The sequence below is a fragment of the Petaurus breviceps genome, unplaced genomic scaffold, assembly GCF_028583685.1.
Source record: "Petaurus breviceps papuanus isolate PSGF00001 unplaced genomic scaffold, PetGlider_PUasm1.0 91133, whole genome shotgun sequence".
NCBI lineage: Eukaryota > Metazoa > Chordata > Mammalia > Diprotodontia > Petauridae > Petaurus > Petaurus breviceps.
This window is the reverse complement of record NW_027187419.1, coordinates 83,171,094-83,192,039: the sequence shown is the minus strand read 5'-3', so window position 1 is coordinate 83,192,039 and position 20,946 is coordinate 83,171,094. Positions and strand designations below refer to the sequence as shown.

General features: G+C 37.3%; 1 protein-coding gene across 4 annotated transcripts in view; it reads left to right on the top strand.

The window, feature by feature from the left end:
* ACVR1 (activin A receptor type 1) overlaps positions 1-20,946 on the top strand; it is a 173,595-nt gene that overhangs the window by 132,334 nt on the left and 20,315 nt on the right. For all 4 annotated transcript variants that reach the window (XM_069080075.1, XM_069080074.1, XM_069080077.1 and 1 more), the window contains 2 exons: positions 6,130-6,405; positions 11,801-11,998. In XM_069080075.1, the coding sequence (XP_068936176.1) occupies positions 6,130-6,405; positions 11,801-11,998 (474 nt within the window). The remainder of the gene's footprint in view (positions 1-6,129; positions 6,406-11,800; positions 11,999-20,946) is intronic.

Here is a 20,946-nt window from a genome sequence, read left to right as displayed (position 1 = left end):
AGAGAGAGAGAGAGAGAGAGAGAGAGAGAGAGAGAGAGAGAGAGAGAAAAGGAGAGGGAGAGAGAGAGAGAGAGAGAGAGAGAGAGAGAGAGAGAGAGGATAGATTTTTGTTAATTGAAAAAAATTAATTAAAATTGTAAAGAAATGCTCTGGGGCATATCATCATAGGTTACTCTGATTTGCAGTCAAGCTATCCTAGGGAAATAGTGTACCTTGGTAGCTAGTATTGGGAACTGTCTGATCCAGTGTCATTTCTATATGATTTCCTTTCTAAGGCCCTCAGAAAGATCCTCTGTAAGCTATATATTCTTCTTGCCTCCTCCTACCTCCTTTGTCTTTTGTGGCTCATACTCCTTAAATTATAGCCATCTCTATCATGTTGGCATACTTTTTTCCATTTAGCACTTCTTTCCCTTTCCCCTACTTTGTTTGCTCTTCATTATGCTTTTATGTGTTGTATAACATGTTATATGCTTATTTTTAAAAAAGAAAATGGAAACTCTTTACAAATACATATTGTCAATCAGAACAAAATTCCACATTGGCATGCCTAAAAAGACTTTGTTTCATTCTACAGAGTCCTTCCTTTCTCTATCAAGAAGTAAGCAGCCTGGTTCATCATTAGTCTTCTGGAATTGTAATTGATCATTACATTGATAAGATTTTCTAATTCTTTCAAAGCTGTTTGCCTTTACCATATTGCACTTACTGTATAAATTCTTTTTGGATCTGTTCAGTTCCCTCTGTGTCAGTTGATACAAGTCTTAACAGGTTTCTCTGAAACCATCTCTTACATTATTTCTCATAGAAAATAGTACTTCATCTTATTTCCACACCATAGCTTGTTCATACAGTCCTCAGTTTATGAGTTATATTTTTTATGCTTATAAAGTATTCCATATTTGTTTACAAAACAATGATGACCGACATTTATGTAGCTTTGTATATTTCATTTGAACCTTATCATCTGTGAAGTAGAACCACCATCACCATTAAATGCTACTCCCCATAGAGTTGTTTTAAGTATCAACTGAGGGGATGTGAGGAAAGAGCATTTCCAACTTTAAAGTGCTTTCTATGTGCTAATATGCTATATGAGCAAAAACCCCGCCATTATTACTTTATTCTCATTTGGTCCTTACCTTAATCCTGCGATTTAAAGATGAAAATCTGGAAGTGGAAAGAGAGAAGCATAGAGCACTTGACTCATCACCAATCTCTCAGATTTAATCTCCGATCTCCCATTATGCCAAAGTGCCACCTCCCTATGACAGATGCTTGGCCTTGTGGAGGAATCTCTTTGAGTATCTTGTATAGATACCCCTACCTTAAAATACCAATGTTTTATTAAAATTCCTGCTTCTTTCATTCCCCCCCGCCAAGTAGGAGGAAAAACAGTGTACTTAAGAAATGATTTGATTCTTCCCAGAAATAAGGGGGGGGGGAGAAAGAAAACACTTATATCAAGGTTCTTAACCTTTTTGTGGCGTGGACCTTGTGACAGTTTGCTTACCCTTTCTCAGACTATTGTTTTTAAGTGCATAAAATAAAATATATAGCTTAACAAAGAAAACCAGTTATTGATATAAAGTTATCAAAATGTGAAATAAGCTCATAAACCCCAGGTTAAGAACCCTCTGCCAAATATCTATAAACTGCTTTGTGTTATGGACCAAGAGAAAAACACTGGTTAGAAACAACTAATTACCCAGAGGGCAGCTAGATGATATAGTAGATACAGTGCCAGGCCTGGAGTCAGGAGGTTCAAATCTGGTCTCAGACACTTGGTAGTTGTGTCATCCTGGGCAAGTCCCTTAATCCTGTTTGCCTTAGTTTATTCATCTGTAAAATGAACTGGAGAAGGAAATGGCAAACCATTCAAGTACCTTTGCCAAGAAAATCAAATGGGTCATAAAGAGTCAGACACAACTGAAACAATTAAAAATTACCCAGTATTTCTACAGTTAAGTGCTTTGTTTATTACTTAGTGGCTATTGGCCTCTGAGGAGATTACTTTGCCTTTGAGCCTCTGTCCCCTTACCTGTAAAATAAAGATATCAATACTACCTCCCAGGGTTGTTTTGAGGTTTAAGTGAGACAATATTTGTAAAAAGTACTTTGCAGGTCTTCCCAATAATGTTGGCTACTGTGTTTATTTTTATGAGATGACACACATAATGGATAGACAACTGGCCATGAAAACAGGAAGATGGTTTTACATCCACCCCCAAATCTTAACACTTGTGTGACTCTGGGCTTGTCACATAACTTGTTGGGAATATCAGTTTACTCATTTAAAAAATGACCAAATGAGAGACTATGCTTAAAGCACTTTGGGAACCTTAAAGTGCTACATAATTATGAATTGTTATTTCTTTATTTAATTTTTATTTTAATTTATTTATTTTTAGTTTTAAACATTCACTTACTTATATGTTTTAAATTTTTCTCCCCCTTTCTCTCTTCCTCCCTCCCCAAGATGGCATGCAATCTGATATAGGATCTACACATACATTCCTATTTTCACATTAGTCATGTTATATAGAAGAATTATAATGAATGAAATCATGAGAAAGGAAAAAAAAAACAAAAAAAAGAATAAAATAGTCTACTTTGCTCTTCATTCAGACTCCATAATTTTTTCTCTGGATGTGGATAGCATTTTCCATCATGAGTCCTTTGGAATTGTTTTAGGTCCTTGCATCACTGAGAAGGGCTAAGTCTATCAAAATCAGTCATCGCACATTGTGGCTGTTACTATATACAATGTTCTCCTGGTTCTGCTCACTTCACTCAGCATCAGTTCATATAAGTCTTTCCAGGTTTTTCTGAAGTCTGCCTGCTCTTCATTTCTTATAGCACAATAGTATTCCATTACATTCATATACTGCTACTTGTTCAAGCATTCCCCACTTGATGGGCATTCTCTCATTTTCCAGTTCTTAGCCACCACAAAAAGATCTGTTATAAATATTTTTGTACATGTGGATCCTTTTCCCATTTTTCTGAACTCTTTGGGCTATAATCCTAGAAGTAGTATTGCTGGGTCAAAGGGTATGCACATTTTTATCACCCTTTGAGTTTAGCTCCAAACTGTTCTCCAGAATAGTTGGATCAGCTCACAACTCCACCAATGATGAATTAATGTTCCACATTTCCCACATCTTCTCCAACATTTCTCTTATTTGATTAAAAAATATTTTTTGTGTTCTTTCAGGTATTTATTTTTGCTTCTGAGATCAATTCACATTTTTTTTGAGGTTTTGGATGTAGCAATTTTGATTTTGATGTCTTCTGAGTTTGTGTTTTGATCTTTCTTGATTTTTACCATAGTAAATTTCTATGGTTAGTTTCTTTTTTGTTGTTGTTATTTGCTCATTTTCCTAGCCTCTTTCTTGACTTTAACTTTACATTAAAGTTGGGCTGTGCTCCCACTGTGGAGAAAGCACTGTCCTAGGTTTCAGTTTCTTTGTGCTACTATTTTCAGAGCTAGTTTTGGAAGTTTTAAAGTTTTCAGGTTTTCCAAGGTGGTATAATCGAAGGAGAGGTGTAGTCACTGCTCTCCTGGTCTGTGCTCTGTTCTGTGAGTGACTGTAAATACTCTTTTCTGCCCTGGGACTGTGACCAGGGACTCCATGTTCCTGCAGCCCCAAGGTCTAGTGTGGTAATGCTTTTCCTCATCCTGAGACTGTGACCATATGTGGGCAGTGCAACAGAGTACTGCACCCATTTCCTTTAAGGGTCCCCTATAATCTCCTTCTGACAAGTTGTCCTACCACCTTACCATTTATGGCTACCAATTCAGTCACTCCAAAAGGCCTACTTCTGGCTTGCCAGTGAGGCCTGTACTGGACCACACTGCACTTTCATCCCAGTGAGACAGATCTTTCCTGCTGATCTTCTAAGTTGTCTTGGGCTGGAAAATAGTTTCATTCCATTCTTTTGTTGGTTCTGTCACTCCAGAATTTGTTTTGGGCTATTATTTTTAAGTTGTTTCGAGGGGAATTTGGGAGAGCTCAGGTGAATTCCTGCCTTTACTCTGCCATCTTGGCTCTGTCCTCCAAAGATCCTCTTTTTTAGAAAAAAAAATGTTTTTGGGTTCTTCAGCAATTTTGAGGAATAAGCATTTTGGTTTGATTGATTTTTGGTTTTGCTGGTGGGTGGGACATATATAGCTATAAGAGAGGCATATTGGAAAAGTTATCACAGTTTTATTCATCATTCATATTCACAATTAAAAATTTTTTTAGATGCCATTCAAATAATAAAATTTTTAGGAGAATTCCCTTATGGAGCAGATAACTCAAAATTCCTATTTAATTTTGTTTTTGAGCCTCAAAGTATCTTGTGATCTGCCTTTTATTTTCATTAATGAAATATAAGATGGGCCAAAGATAAAATTCATAAGCCAAAATAGCTTGATATCAAGAAGACTTGTTTTAGAGAGATGTTACTAGATGCTTGTAGGAAAATTGGTGTGTTAGTAGAATTTATTTCCCAACAGGTACTTAAACTATAGATGCCATTGCAGTGTTCATACATGTTTTCTTTCCAGTTAGATAGGTAAAAATATTGCTTCTTCCTCTTCATAGATATAGTCATAGATAGAATCATAAGATGTTTCATATAATGTAGGGGATCAGAGAATATTATAGAGTTAGAGTTCATGTGATAAATGGGGACACACAGAAAGATTTAACCTGTTTAATATGGTGCACAAAAATAGCAACAATTTGGAGTCAGAAACTGAGTAAAAAATTCTAAGCTCTACTATTTATTATCTTTGTAACCTTAGGAAAATCTGTTAAGCCCCTGGACCTCTTTCCTCATCTGTAAAATGTGGGCTTTGGACTAGGAGAACTTTAAAGTGTATTCTAGCTATAAATTTTTGGGCACAGATAGGTGGTGCAGTGGATAGATTGCCAGGCCTGGAGTCAGGAAGACATATCTTTTTGAGTTCAAATCTTGCCTCAGACACTTTGTAGTCAGGTCATGTCACTTAACCCTGTTTGCTTCAATTTCCTTACCTGTAAAATGAGCTAGAGAAGGAAATGGCAAACTACTCTAGTATCTTTGCCAAGAAAATCTTAGATGGGATCATAAAGAGTCAGACATGACTGAGAAATGATTGAACATAACATTTGTAAATCATGAACTCATGAAGGTCATTTGTATGTACAAGACTTATATGTACAGGTCATCTGGCCCCCTAACTCAGTTCCTATTCTTCCATACCTTTAAGGAATTTCTTTCTACATAGCAATGTTCATGAAAAAGAAAATGTATTCACAGGCTTATTTATCAATAATTTGTGACTTACTAGTACATTTGTGCCTCCTTACAAAGTTCATGAGTATATGCAACTCTAAAGATGATTGCATATATGCTGGTTGACTTAACTCTATTACATCTTTGCATTGTATTTTATCCCATAGACATTATCAGACTATTCTTGGAAGAGCTAAAGTGGGTGGGTAGGTAGACATAGAGATGAATAGAAAGATTGATACGTACTTATTATGTGACAGGCTCATAATGTGTTAACAATACAAGCAAGCGAGATAGCTCCTACCCTCAAGGAATTCACATTCTAATCAGGGGGAAGATAACCCACAAAAAGGAGCTAGAAACTGGGGCAAAAGGAGAATTGAAGTCTCTATGGTCATTTCCTCTCCTCTCTCACTGCCCACTCCCACTCCATACCTAGTTTACTGTTAAACACTTTACAAAGACCTTTAGTCCATCAAAACGTGCTAAATCTTTACACACACAAAGCTCCCCAACTGCTCTTTACAGAGAACTGTAAAGGTTCTCTCAATCCAGGGATGTATGTAAAGTGTACAGTTGATTCAGGCAATTGGAGACATATCTGTTGGTCTTTATTTCTCTGAAGTTCAGGGCACTGACTTTTCCCCTGAACTAGTGAAAGCAATAAAAAAAGACTGTTGACCCCTTAAACAGCTAGCTTTCCTAATAAAGTAGATCTACGAACCTGTGCTACCAGTCATCCTGGGTATGCCAGTGTAGTTGCTGCTACAATGGTTCAAGTGAAGCACCAAAAAATTTTAATGTAGAGCTTTCTTGGGTACTTGATGGTTTTTCTCATATTTTCCTGTTTTCTTTCCTCAGGGTTCATTGCTTCAGATATGACATCACGACACTCCAGTACTCAGTTGTGGTTAATTACACATTATCACGAAATGGGATCTTTGTATGACTATCTACAGCTCACTACTCTGGACACAGTTAGCTGTCTTCGAATTGTGCTGTCGATAGCTAGTGGTCTAGCACATTTGCATATAGAGATATTTGGAACTCAAGGAAAGCCAGCCATATCCCATCGGGATTTAAAGAGTAAAAATATCCTTGTTAAGAAGAATGGACAATGCTGTATAGCAGATTTGGGTAACTTATTCTCATTTGTTGAAACTTTTTAATGTTCCTAATGCTTTCTTCTTTACCTTTACAGTATATTCTTTTATTATTTAAAGAGCTGTCACAAAGTATAGCTTCCACTAGAGGGCACTATTCTAAAATGTTTATTTATTTATTTTAAAGAAACACAAGAAAATAACTAAAAAACCAAGTAAGACTCCAATCTTTCCAACAAATAAGATTTTTGGAATATGATTACTTTTGTATTGGCTTTCTGCCCTCTATTATTCTGTGGTTAAAATTTGCCCATTATTCCTACCCTAAAAATCAAGTATTTTTCAAATAATTATATTGGTCAAAATTGTATTATAATTCAATTGGGGGGATTCATGTTTGTGGAAGGTTGAAAGCTGCTTACTAGGTCCTGACTCAATCATTCAATGATTTCTCAATAAGTTTATTAATCATCTATAATATCCTAGGCTCTGTCCTAGGTATTGGGGAAACAGTGGCATAAATGAAATGTTACCTATTTTCCAGGGCTTTATATTAATCTAACCAAGGATAGGTTAAGGCAGAGAGCTGAATTATTAAATTTTGTATATATTAGGTAGTGTTGGGAGAATCTAAATACCAGTTTACTTAGTAGCTTCACTCCTCATTTCTAAGACATATATTTAGATCATTAGTGGCACTATGATTGTTTTTTAAGAGGCAGTTTAAAAGATTTTTTTTTAGGTTGAGACCATTGATAGTCAATAGTCAATGAACGTTTTATTTTTAAATTAAAAAAAATTTTTTTTTTTGCTTTTTATTTCTTTTGGAAGGGGAAGGCAGGGCAATTGGGGTTAAGTGACTTGCCCAAGGTCACACGGCTAATATTTGTGTTAAGTGTTTGAGGCTGGATTTGAACTCAGGTCCTCCTGAATCCAGGGCTGTTGTTATAAAATAACACTGCACCACCTAGCCGCCCCTGTCAATGAATATTTTTAATAAGCACCTACTATGTGCTAGTCAATATGCAAAGCTATGGGGAAACAAAGAAAGGTAAAAGACAGTCTTTGCCCTAACTAGGAGGGGGAAGTGAGAGAGCTGAGGAAATGATTAGGTGGCAGCACTGAGACCCTCCTTTAATGAATGATCTAGGAAGGCCTCCTATTCCACCTTCCATCTTCTCAAATCACAAGGAGGGAGGGTTTTCACATTTAGGGTGATAATGAAGAAGGGTGAATTTCAGAGCTGATTCAGTCTTGCTGGAACATGAGTTACTAGAAACAATGGTGAGATCTAGGAGATCAGCCCAGGAGGGAGATGAGAAAATCTCCATCTTCATCTTCATTGACATCTGCCCTCTTTTAGTATATAATGAAAGACTTTGGCCCAGCTTTAATTCTGAAGATGTATGCTGCTTTTTTGTACTTGAACCTCTGATTTCATTGGTGAAGCAATTTCCCATTGAGGAAATTAATTTTTTTTTAATTTTATGTTTATTTTTATTTTACAACATTCATTTCCACAAGGAATTACAGATTTTCTCCCCATTTTTCCCCTACCCACTACCCCAAAACAGTGATCCCACTGAATACCCCCTCCCCCAATCTGCTTTCTCCTATATCATCCTCCATCCCCCTTGTGACTTTCTGGTAGGGCAAGATGGATCTCCATACCCCAGTGACTGTATATCTTATTTCCCAGTTGCATATAAAAAAATATGTGTATATATATATATATATATATATATATATATATATATATATATATATATATATGTATACACATACATAACTTTTTTGAACATTTGACTTTAATTCCAGATTTTGAATTCTAGATTCCTTCCCTTCTTTCCCTTGTCACCCACCCATACTGGGAAGATAAGCAATTCAATATAGGTTATACATGTGTAGTTATGCAAAACATTTCCATAGTGGATATACTGTGAAAGTGACTATATTTTGACTATATTTCCCTCCATCCTATCCCGCTCCCCACTTGTTCTATTATCTACTTTGACTCTATCCCTTTTCAAAAGTGTGTGCTTCTAACTACCCCCCCCCAATCTGCCCTCCCTTCTATCATTCCCCCTCTTATCCCCTTTCCCCCTACTTTCCTGTAGGGTAAGATGCACGATTTAGTGTGTATGTTATTCCCTCCTTAAGCCAAATTCAATGAGAGTAAGGTTGACCTATTCCCTTTTGCTTTCCTGTTCTTCCCCTCCATTGTAACATGAGGAAATTCTTTTACCAATATAGATGGGTCCTTGACCTGCCCTAATAATCTTAGACTCTTAATCTGGGGTTCATAAATTAGTTTTTTAAAAAATATATTTTGATAGCTTTCCTAACCAAATTGATTTCCTTTGTAATTCTATGTGTGTTATGCATTGTAAAATGTTATTCTAAGAAAGAATCTGTTAGGCTTCATCAAAGGAAGAAGTCCATGCTAAGAAAAAGGCTAAGAATCTCAGATCATAGAGACTTATTTAGCTTTGTGGAATTAGGAAAACCTTTATAATCACCTACCCCAAAATATGAATCTACATAAATAATAACTTTTTTTTGAGTTAGAAAAAATTGTGTTTCAGATAATAATAATTCCAGATGTATATTTCAAACTTATTAGTTAACTCTGGCTACTTTTTACTTTGCTGGTTCACAGTAATGATAGCATAGTCTATTATTTTCAATGGGGTTTGAGAATCACAGGAAATGTTATTGCAGAGATAATCGACAATATTCCTTGTCCCTGTTCTGTTACTTCATACAAGTAATTATAGCTCATGGATGAAAGTCAATAAGCCTGAATTATTTGTCTGAATGTGACTAGGGAACATTGACAACACAATAAAAAGGCCTAGGTCTCTCACTTTTCCAAATTTACTTGTCTGCTTTCCTTGCCCCTTCCTTGATTCAGTTTCTTTTGACTCTCTATTGGCTTTTCCAGTACTCTGCTTTACCAGTTCCCAGTGTTTGAAAGTGTTAATGATTTGGGCAACACATTAGGGTAGGACAGGGTTTGAACTAGGTTCTGGGATGGAATAAGTGAGGGTGGGCAGCAGCAGTGAAAATGAAAGATATTCTGCTTTTTTGGTGTTTAACCTAAGAACAATCCCAAGAGTGAATGTCAAATCATTTATACACTGATGATGAAGAAGTTTGTTCATCTTTGCTATATAGTAGTGAAATCATTACCTGGTATATTACCAAGTTCCTAGTAATAATTCTTTATTTCATTATTAATTAATTAAATAATTATTTAGAGGGTATAGCTGCTATATATGTCTTTTACAATACTAACTTTAAAACCATTGTCATTTTGGACAGACTTACAGTGATATATGAAATGTTTTTTTAACCAATACATCCTGGGAAGTGTTTTTAACATGTACTATTGAACACTTTACAAGGACCTTTAGTCCATTAAAACATGCTAAATCCTTACACACACAGAGAAGAATAAACATGAAGCAGAAGAAAATTTGAGAGGGTCATGGTTGCTTGGAGTCCTATGATTGATAGTAAAGACAGAAAACAAGTTGTTGCCATATTCCTTCTAGATTGGGGGTTGCTAACTTTTTTTGTATCATGGACCCCATTGGCATTTTGGTGAAGTCTATGGACCCTTTCTCAGAGTAACATTTTTCAGCACATAAATTAAAATACATAGGATTATAAAAGAAGCCAATTATATTGAAACAGTGGTCAATTTTTTTTAAGAGCACAAGTTCATCAGCCCCAGGTTAAGATCTCTGCTCTTGATGAACACAAAGGAGCCCCTATGTATGCACAAGGTTTCACAGTGAATTTTGCAGTTCCATTTCAAGTAAAGAAACTAGAAACTGGGTATGTGGGTGTGTGTTTTGTTTTAATAATCAAGGAAATTATAGATAACGGAATTAGTAATCTTCCAGAAGTAAAAAGGGCTTGACATCGCTTGAAGTTCTCACGCTAATGATCACTTCTTGAGTATCATGGAGAACAGATTTCAGTTTGGAAAACATGGCTTGTCTAGTTCCTTCATACTCTTAAGATTCCATGATTTTATGGTTATCATTCATGTGGAACTTGAATAGTCATGTGTATGGTGTTAAATCATATTGTTCTATCTCCTTTTCCTCTGGAAGCTGTGTATGGGATTAGGTATCTAAACAGGCAGTTAAAGGCAGGGTTATTAAAGAATTTCTAGCAAGCTTTTATAATCATTCATAAGAAAATTTAATATTCAACTTATCTGCCTTGTGTATTTTTTTTTCTTGCTATTTTACAAGCCTGGAGAAGAACTCTATAGGAAGGGAAAGCTTCAGAGTAGGATTATAAATCTGGTGAGGGTTTCATAAAACCTGGGTGGTGGCTTGCAAGGAGGTCGGATTTCATCACTAGTTCCATCACTATGTTCTCCAGTTTACTAAAGCTGTAAGGATTTGCATATGAGCACCTTCCTCTGCCTTAAATTGAGAGATCATCCCAGCAAATGCTCAGGGAGATCGTGGGAGGAAAAGTTTTCTGCAGATGGCTTGCAGAATCCCTGAGGGAACATTCATCTACAGGAGATTTGAAAGCATCTTGCAGTACTTCTTGTTAATTTGAACATTGCAGTGTTCACTTCAAGACTACTTTTTTTAAATGAAAGCATGCATTGATATGAATATTTAGTCCCTCAATTAAAAAATGGAACATAACACCTGCCTTTAGTTTCTTGCAAGTAGTTTGACAGAAATAATTCATGGTACTAAGAGGAAAGTTTTGCTTTGAATAGGGGTTCAATTTAGATGCTCTCTGATTCATGGAGATTGAACGGAGTTAGGGTTGCATCCATGTATTTCTACTTATTATTCAGATGAGTGAGACTGCACCTGAACCCTTTGAAGGTTGGAGCAGTAGTCAGCTCACCATGGCAACACTGACTCTTTCTAAGTGGTACCAAATTTCCTGAAGTTTTTTAAGTCACACAGTGGTCTCCGTTTAAATGTTTAGAGAATAATGGGTACCATGGTGTAGGATGGGAGCTTGATTTGTCTCCTACTAAGCCTCTAGTATAATTTCTAATGTAAGACTACCTTTCCTCAGGATTTGAAATACATATACATGTAGCTCACTTTGGGTTAGAGTGTTGCATTGGTATGGCATATATCTACCATTTACTCATTATTTTTTTCCTCTCTTATCATCTCTTTATTGCTTTCTCATCCCTATCTCCACACAGTTTCCTAACTCCTAAGATTTCAGAAAGTTCCCCTCCTGCTGTATCTATTCCTTACTGTCCAGCACAGGCATTTCTTCATATATCCTAGCAGTGGCACCTCAGAACCACAAGATGGCATTTTGGGATGGGGATTCATTGGTATAATCACAGATACTTTGGCAGCCACCCAAGACCAAATGGGTTGCCCTTGAGGTAGAAATGATTCTTGTTCTTTCCTTTGTCATAGGACTTGCAGTGATCCACTCTCAGACCAACAACCACCTAGATGTTGGAAACAACCCTCGTGTGGGCACCAAGCGCTACATGGCCCCTGAAGTCTTAGATGAAACCATCCAAGTGAACTGTTTTGACTCTTACAAAAGAGTCGACATTTGGGCCTTTGGACTGGTCCTATGGGAGGTGGCCAGGAGAATGGTGAGCAATGGTAAGTATTCTATACACAGGTATGAAGAAAATTTCAGTCCATAATTGAGTGAATGCATAAAAAGTTATATATACTGTAAGTGTACACCTGGAAAATTGTGATTAAAATGATTCCATGCTTTAAATACACAAGGATTTTAAGGATACTTATGGCAAATATTTTTCTAATTTAAAGAAACACTTTTGTTTTATATAAACTTGGATTTTAATATATTTAATTTGATTAAAGTCAAGTGCACTCATATTTGGGACTTGAGGTATGTATGTTAAAGATCAGGTGGAGTGTGTATTGGAAAGAATATTGGTTTCAGCATAAGAAGTGTGTTAGATTTGAATCTCAGATCTGCTTAATATCTGTGTGAGCCTGGGCAAACTACTCCATTTTGGGGGCCTTAGTTTCCTCATCTGTGAAATTGGGCTGGGGCTTGATGAACTCTTCAGAATCTTTCAAATACCAAACCCTCTGATGCTAATTTAGAATTTGCTCAGACATTTCCTGTCTTATTTAACTCAAGTTTTTAAACCATATGTCAATGCATCTTGTTAATATTCTGATAGAGCTAATATTATTTCCTGATAATTTGGTCTTTATACCAGACTTGTCAAAGTTTTTGAGTCATCAAAATTGTTGATTTTTTAAAAAAAATTACCAAGCTGATCCATCAGAATGTTATAGATTTACCTCCAGACTCAGATATACTTCAGTCTCCCATAAAGGTGATCAACTTGGTGTTGATTAAGTGAGATAGCTGCAGGGATATCTGGTCCTCTCTCACGTGAGGAGTGATATGCATTAGACGTAAAACTTTTAGAAGAACTAGTTTCCTCCATACTGTGCTTATAGAAGCTCTGTCTCTCTGTCTCTCTTTCTCTCTTTTTTTTTTTTTTTGGGAGGGCAATTGGGGTTAAGTAACTTGCCCAAGGTTACACGGCTAGTTTTTTGTGTGAGTGTGGGTGTTAAGTGTCTGAGGCCGGAACTGAACTCGGGTCCTCCTGACTCCAGGGCCGGCGCTTTACTCACTGCACCACCTAGCCACCGCCTAGAACCTCTGTCTTAATGAGCATTTACTTCGCTGTTCCTCTTTTAGGAAAATAGAAATAATAATGATAATAATAACAGTTAATAATAATTACCAGCATTTATAAGCTGCGTTAGGGTTTGTAAAGAACTTTGGGTATATTAGGTCATTTGATATGCCCAACATCCCTATGGAGTAGGAGCTGCTGTTATCTTTATTTTACACATGAAGAAATGAGAGCTTGAGAGATGTTAAGTGACTTGGCTGTAGCCCCGCAGCTAGTAAGTGCCTGAGAGAGGGTTTGAATTCGTGTCTTTGTGACTCCATGTCCATCCTGTATCCCAAAGAATGATACAAATTTATGAATTTTTAGATGTCACCTTTCAGGGTTTAAAACTAATACAGTTTCCCACTCCCATCAAGCTTAGTTAATGAGCATTTATTAAGTGCCTACTATTTGTCAGGCAGACATACTAGATGCTAGAGATACAAAGGAAATTTTAAAACAAAACGAGAGTCTGGAGACCTTGGGCCTATCTTAATTTACATGGTGGTTATAGAAAAATAATTTTTGGGGGGCGTTTTGAGGGAAGTTTAGGTGGGGCAGTTTTTATTGTGTTACAACCAGGAAATAGGCACTGGTTAAGGAAGGCATGTTATGGTGGCATACAAATTTGTAACTGGAAATCTGTCCAGTTTAAAGAAACTTATTCAGAGAATATCAAAATTATATGTATTGGATTAAATGTAAACAACCAGAAACAGTACTTGACAGCCTTGTTTTTCAAGACTAATTTTTTTTAAAGGAAGTTATGAAGATTTTCTTGGTAATTGGTGTTTCTCAATCAGTGTTTGGAAACTTTCGAGTTCCAATTCATGTCATTTAGGTGCCTTGAGAATTGTTTGCAACAAGGACTTGTTTTGCTGATCTTTAAATTCTGAACTTTGTCTCTAATTGCACATTGACTTGATTTCCACCCCCTTTCCCCCACAAAGGATTTCTGAGTACCATTGGCATTAGAAACCTAATACAAATTTACTGGTCCTAGTGGAGGGTTTGTAGAAAGGCTAGTGTTATAACACATTGTGTGGCAGGTAAACTAACTCTCCATGAATGGAAGGAAGTTGACAGTTCCAAGGCCAGTGTTCTAGATATTCTAGCTCTTGATATTTAGCCTTCAATCTAGTTGGGAATTTCTTATGGAAGCTTGGTGGAAATGGTTTTGGATTTCATGCTTTGTGTGAACTCAAGTCATCAACCCTGCTCCTGTAGGGCAGGTAGAAACCTTACATATTAAAAGTTTTGCTGTTGTTAATTCACAGTAATTAGAAATACAGCTTTTTGGAGCTAGATGACCTGAATTTTTAACATAATTCCAAACAAAATGTGTGTGATTATCATATTTTATTTATTTATTTTTAGAGGGAGGGTGGAAAATAAAGTTGTAGCTAACAGATTCTCTTCCTTCATTTAGATTTCCATTTTATACTCATCATTTTGTGGAATGTAGCCATGCCTGGGATTCAGTTTGTGAGAGGAGAAAGAAGGGATCTCTTAAAGATGTTATTTAAATCAAACCATTGTGTTTTTGTGTTTAATATAGTTTTATGCTTTACATTGATAAATTTTGTGTAGACATAATAATCATTTAGTAATGATAATATAGGGAATAAGGATTTGATTTGACCTGTGATTCTATAGGTTTAGGGAACTCCAATGTGAAGAAATTCCTCCATTGTTGTAAGTCAGCACTTTCTCTGCAATTTATAATCTTGGAGAGTTCTTTAGAATACTGAAATTATAATAGCATAATAATAGTTATATAATATAGTAATAGTTGACATTTATGTAGTGTTTTAAGTCTTGGTAGATAGATAGATAGATAGATAGATAGATAGATAGATAGATAGATAATCTTTGTCTCACAATAACCTTGTAAGTAGGTTTTATTATCATCTCCATTTTATAGATGAGGAAACTGATCAGAACTGAGAGATGCTATTTTCCAAGATTTCACAGTTAGTAAGAGTCTGAAGCTTAATTTGATGGCAGGTTTTTCTGATCCTAAATTCAGCATTCCACCTACTATTCTACAAAGAGACACTTCGAATAAGTATTCCTTCCTCATGACCCCCAGTGCATGCAGACACACACACACACACACACACACAGAAAAACCATTGAAACTTTTATAATAGCTACTTTATGACTTTCTCTTTTGATTGTAATTAAAGTTTAAACTGAGGAGAGTTTGAGGTTTGAGATAATTGGTTTAGGAGTTTCTATCTTTGTGGAAGTGGTAATTGAAGCCATGTTGAGTACATGAGATTATTCATCAGTCAATAACTTTTTAAGTACCTACCATGTGCTAGACACTGTGTTAAGCAGTAGGAGTATAAAGTAAACCAAAAAGTGATTGCTGTTCTCAAGGAGCTTACTGTCTAATGGGGGAGATGATACTCAAACAACTATGTAAAACTAAGGTATGTACAAGATAAATTGGAGATAGAAGACATTAGCATTAAGGAGGATCAGAAGCTTCAAGTAGAATATGGACTTTAAGCTGGGCCTTGGAGGAAACTAGGGAAACCAGAAGGTAGAGACAATGAAGGAATGGATTCCAGTCATGGGATTCATTAATCTGTAAATTCATTAATATGTAAAAATACATAGGAAAATGAAGTATCTTATGTGAGGAACAAACAGTAAGGATGACAGTGTCACTGGATTATAGAGTATGTACAAAGGATAGGATGTAAGAAGACTGGAAAGGTAGGATGAATCTCATTGAATCTCTGCCTGAAAATCTTCTGTGATGAAAAACCAACTCTGTTTAGAGTTAGTATATTCCATTATTAGGTATGTCTTTCCTTTGGAGTTTTTCCTTTCTCTATATTTCCTCTATGCTAATTTTCTTGAATACATAAATGAAAACATATTTATTAAGCATTTGCTATGTCCCCAATACTCAACTAATCATTGCGTAGTAAGGTAGATATGGAGGTCCAAGATCATGCTGGTTACAGTAGATAGTAGAATAGCCAGAAAATGGTTGTAGTGGAGTGTAAAACAACACCAAGTTTAACTATAGAGGTCTATGCGATGCAGTTTTTATCAATCAAAACAGCATGGGCCCAAGTCAGGGCCCAAGGAGTTTTAGAGCTGAGTTTAATCTCTCCAAAAACATTCATCAAGAGAGCATGAGAGGGCAATGATACAGCAGGGAAGTGTAAAAGAAGATTAAGAAGGAAGAAAATGGTCAAGGAGCATGAGATTACCAAAAAGATCATTGGATTTATCAGAGTTGAATTTCATTACAGGGTTTAAGATGCAATCCAATCTTATAGGATGGAGAATCAAATGAGTTGTTAGGGAGCAGAGTCTATAAGGGTTAACTCTTTTTAAAAGTTTTATAATGAAAAGATGATTAGGGATGTGTGATGGATTTTTTTGTTGTGTTTTTAGAAGGAGGAAGTCAAGCATTTTTTTGGATACCAAAAGTGGGAATCCAGTAGAGAGGTAGAGATTGAGAATTCATAAGAGATCAGTGTTGGATCAAGGTTCTAGAAGAATCTAGAGAAGGTAAAATTGAGAGAATTGGGCCCAGCAAACAACAGGGTTACTTTTCAAGGATCAGAAGAGAGGCAGCTAGGTTGAGAGAGTACCTGGAATCAGAAGACCTGAGTTCAAATCTGGTCTCAGACACTTGAACTTATTACCTGGGCAAGTCACTTAACCCCTATTGCCTTGATATCTCACCCGCCTCAAAAAAAAGGAAAGGGTGAGATATGATAGTTAAAGACATTGTGAGATTTAGAGGAAGAGATAAGTTAGGGGGGTGGAGTCAAGACGGCGGAGTAGAAGCAGGACCTCCCCGCTGCTCCAGCTTCCACCTTCCGCAATCCATGTAAAGAGGGGACTCTGAACAAACTTTGAAGCTGCAGAACCCACAAAATAATACAGAGAAGCTAACCTCCCGCTGAGGACAGCCCGGCAGGCCAGCAGGAATTGGCCAGTGCAGTGCTCTGGTTGCCAAGCCTAGCCCCACACCAAGGTTTTAGCCCCAGGGTGGGCCTGACCAGCTGCTGGGTAGAGGGACTCCAGATCAGCAGCAGCTGTGGCCGTTTCCAGATTTATCAACACATAGATGCAAAGGACAAAGTGAGAGGTCAGTGCAGTCTGGACTTTGGGACCCAGTAAGTGGGAGTACGTGGCTTTTACCCCCAGGGCGAGAAACTGCTGTGACGCCGGCACAGCCAGCCAGCGTCATGTGGCAGCTTCAGCTCCTGGCCTGCAGAGTGTAGGGAGACCAAGCACCAGTATGAGGGGTAATCACTCTTGCTTTAACCTGCTTGGATCTGGATTGCAGTCTAGGGCGGAGGTCCTGGGGTGTGTGTCCAGCTTGCCAGAGCATGTGGAGACCTCAGAGAGGCCACCCATCTAATACCTCCAGCAGCTGAGAAAACCCCAGCGTTTGGGATGAAAGCTCCCCTGTCTGGTGGCAGAGTCCTACTGTGGCAAAAAGCCCAGGGGTCAAGTGACCAGGCAAAGGAAACAAAGCAGACAGAAGATTCCAACATTAGACTCCTATTTTGGGGACAAAAAGGGGCAAAGCATGGAACAGGAGGAAGACAGTGAAGTCAGAGCTCCTGAACCAAAAGCTTCAAAGGAAAATACGAGCTGGTTACAGGCCATAGAGGACCTTAGGAAGCAGATAAGAGAAGTGGAGGAAAAATTGGGAAGAGAAATGAGAACAATACAAGAAAATTACAAAATGAGAGTCAACAGCCTTACTGAGGAAAATCATACCTTAAAAAATAGACTAACTCAATTGGCAAAAGAGGCTCAAAATGGCAATGAGAAGAATGCCTTAAAAAGCCATATTTTCCAGATGGAAAAAGAATCTCAAAAGCTCAATGAGGAGAATAATTGCTTTGGAATTAGATTGGAGCAAATGGAAGCTAATGACTTTATGAGAAATCAAGATGCTGTTAAACAGATCCAAACAAATGAAAGAATAGAAGGCAATGTGAAATATCTCATGGGAAAAACCACTGACCTGGAAAATAGATCCAGGACAGAGAATTTAAAAATTATTGTACTACCTAAAAGCCATGATCAAAGTAAGAACTTAGAAATCATCATCCAGGAAGTTCTGAAGGAAAACTGCCCTGATGTTTTAGAACCAGAAGGCAAAATAGAGGTTGAAAGAATCCACCAATCACCTCCTCAAAAAGATCCCAAAAAGAAAACTCCTAGGAATATTATAGCCAGGTTCTGGAATTCCCAGAATAAGGAGAGAATATTATAAGCAGCCAGGAAGAAACAATTTGAATATTGTGGAAACACAATCAGGATAACCCAGGATCTGGCAGCTTCTACACGGAGGGATCGAAGGGCTTGGAATATGATATTCCAGAGGTCAAAGGAGCTGGGATTAAAACCAAGAGTCACTTACCCAGCAAAACTGAGTATCATGTTTCAGGGGAAAATATGGTCATTCAGTGGAATAGAGGACTTTCAAGCATTCTTGCTGAAAAAACCAGAGTTGAATAGAAAATTTGACATTCAGATACAAGAAGCAAGAGAAGCATGAGAAGGTAAACAGGGAAAAGAAATCATAAGGAACTTATCAAATTTGAACTATTAACATTCCTACATGGGAAAACAACAATTCTAACTTATGAAACTTTTCTTAATAGTTGAAGAGAATATATATATATGTATATATATATATATATATATATATATATGTTTACAGGTATACATAGATAGAGGGCACAGGACCAATTTAACAGGAAGGGATGATACTTAAAAGGTGAAATGAAGAGGTGAGAGAGGAATATAATGAGAGTAGATGGGGAGAGACAGAATGGGCTAAACTATCTCATATAGAAGAGGCAAGGGAAAATGGTTACAATGGAGGGGAAGAATAGGAAGGCAAAAGGGAATGGGTCAACCTTATTCCCATTGAATTTGGCTTGAGGAGGGAATGAAATACACACTAAATAGGGTATCTCACCCTCCAGGAGAGTATGGGGGGGGCAAGGGGATGAGAGGGGGGATGATGGAAGGGAGGGCAGGGGGGGGGGGGAGGGAAGTTGGAAGCACCCACTTATAAAAAGGGATGGGATCAAAGTAGAGAATAGAACAAGTGGGAGGTATGATAGGAATGAGGGAAATATAGTCAGTCTTTTACAGTATATCTACTATGTTATTGTTTTGCATTAGCCACACATGTACTACCTATACTGAACTTCTTATCATCCCAGTAAGGGTGGGTGACAAGGGAGGAAGGTAAGGTAATGAATCTGGGATTCAAAGTTTTAAAATAAAATACTCAAATATATATATATATATATATATATATATATATATATATATATACTATTATTAACACTATTTTACATGTAATTGGGAAATAAGATATACAGGCACTGGGACATAGAGATCCACCATGCCCTACTGGAAAAGTTGAAAGGGGTATGGAAGAAAATATGGGAGAGAGCAGATTGGAGCAGGGGATATCCTGTGGGACTGCTATTTTGGGGTAATGGGTAGGGGAAAAATGGGGAGAAAATTTGTAATTCAAAATCTGGTGGAAATGAATGATGTAAATTAGAAATTAATAAAGCATTAGAAAAATAAATTTAAAAAAGAGATTTAGAGGCAGAAAGTTGAGGAGTTCAGTTATTTTTGTAAAATTAGACATAGATTTTTTTTTTTCTGTGAGTGACTGGGAGAGGTAGAATTGGTACTTGGGGAGAGTAGAGGTCTGGAGCAAATTGTGGAGAATTACAGACCTTCAGTAATAAATGAATAAAACAATTGCCATTCAGTGGTGAGTGCCCTGTTAAGAGTTTCCTAAGTTTTGGGGTGGCCAGGTAGCACAGCGAGTAAGAGCACTGGCTCCAGTGTTGGGATGACCTGGAGATCAAATCCTGGGCTCAGATACTTAGCACCCACCCAGAAACACCTGGCTGTGTAACCTTGAGCAAGTTACTTAACCCCAATTGCTTAGGGGAGGCCAGGTGGCTCATCGAGGAAGAGCACCGGCTCCAGTGTCGGGATGACCTGGATCAAATCCGGGCTCAGATACCCAGCACCACACCCAGAAATAACTGGCTGTGTAACCTTGAGCAAGTTACTTAACCCCGATTGTTTTAAAAAAAAAAAGTTTCCTAAGTTTTGTAATAGATCCCATCATTATAATTTATTTCCTCCAGAAATATCCAGCTTTTTCAAAGTCAGATCAGAGGAAGTGTATGAGAAGATTTAATCATTCTTAGTTATTAACAGGATCTAGAAGATCAGGCTGAAGTTTGAAGATTCAAGGTTGAAGAAAGCATCATTGACTGTGGATGGAAGGATGTCAGAACTGGGTTAGTGGTTTACAAAGCTAGGGGAAATCTAACCCTTTGGTGTCACTTCCCGAGCTTCTGTAATAGGAACAATATCCTAATTTAACCCCATGCAAGTTCAGCTAGTTTTTATCTGGATGAGGGGCCTGAAATTTTACTTGGGCTTTTGATATCATTTCCTAGTTTTCTGAGTACAGAGCAGCCAAGAGGAGCTCGAAATGCCCTCCATGATGCTTAACTGATGGAAAATTGGTCAATTCAGGCAGAAGAGTTTTACTCCACTGAACCCACTAAGGTATCCTCTGTGCCTGTTATTGTTGAACATCCTTCTCCTTCAATGACTTAGTAAATGTCTTTTTTTTTCTTTTTTTTTAACATGTTGAATATCCTTTGAATTTCTCATTTAATTCCAGTATCAAACCTAAATTACCAGGGAACTGGCCTTTGTTGAGACAGCTAGATGGTGTAGTGAATTGAGCTCTGGGCCTGTAGCCAAGAAATCCAGAGGTGAAATTCTTCCTCAGACACTTAATAGCAGTGTGATCCTGGGCAAGTCATTTAAACTCTG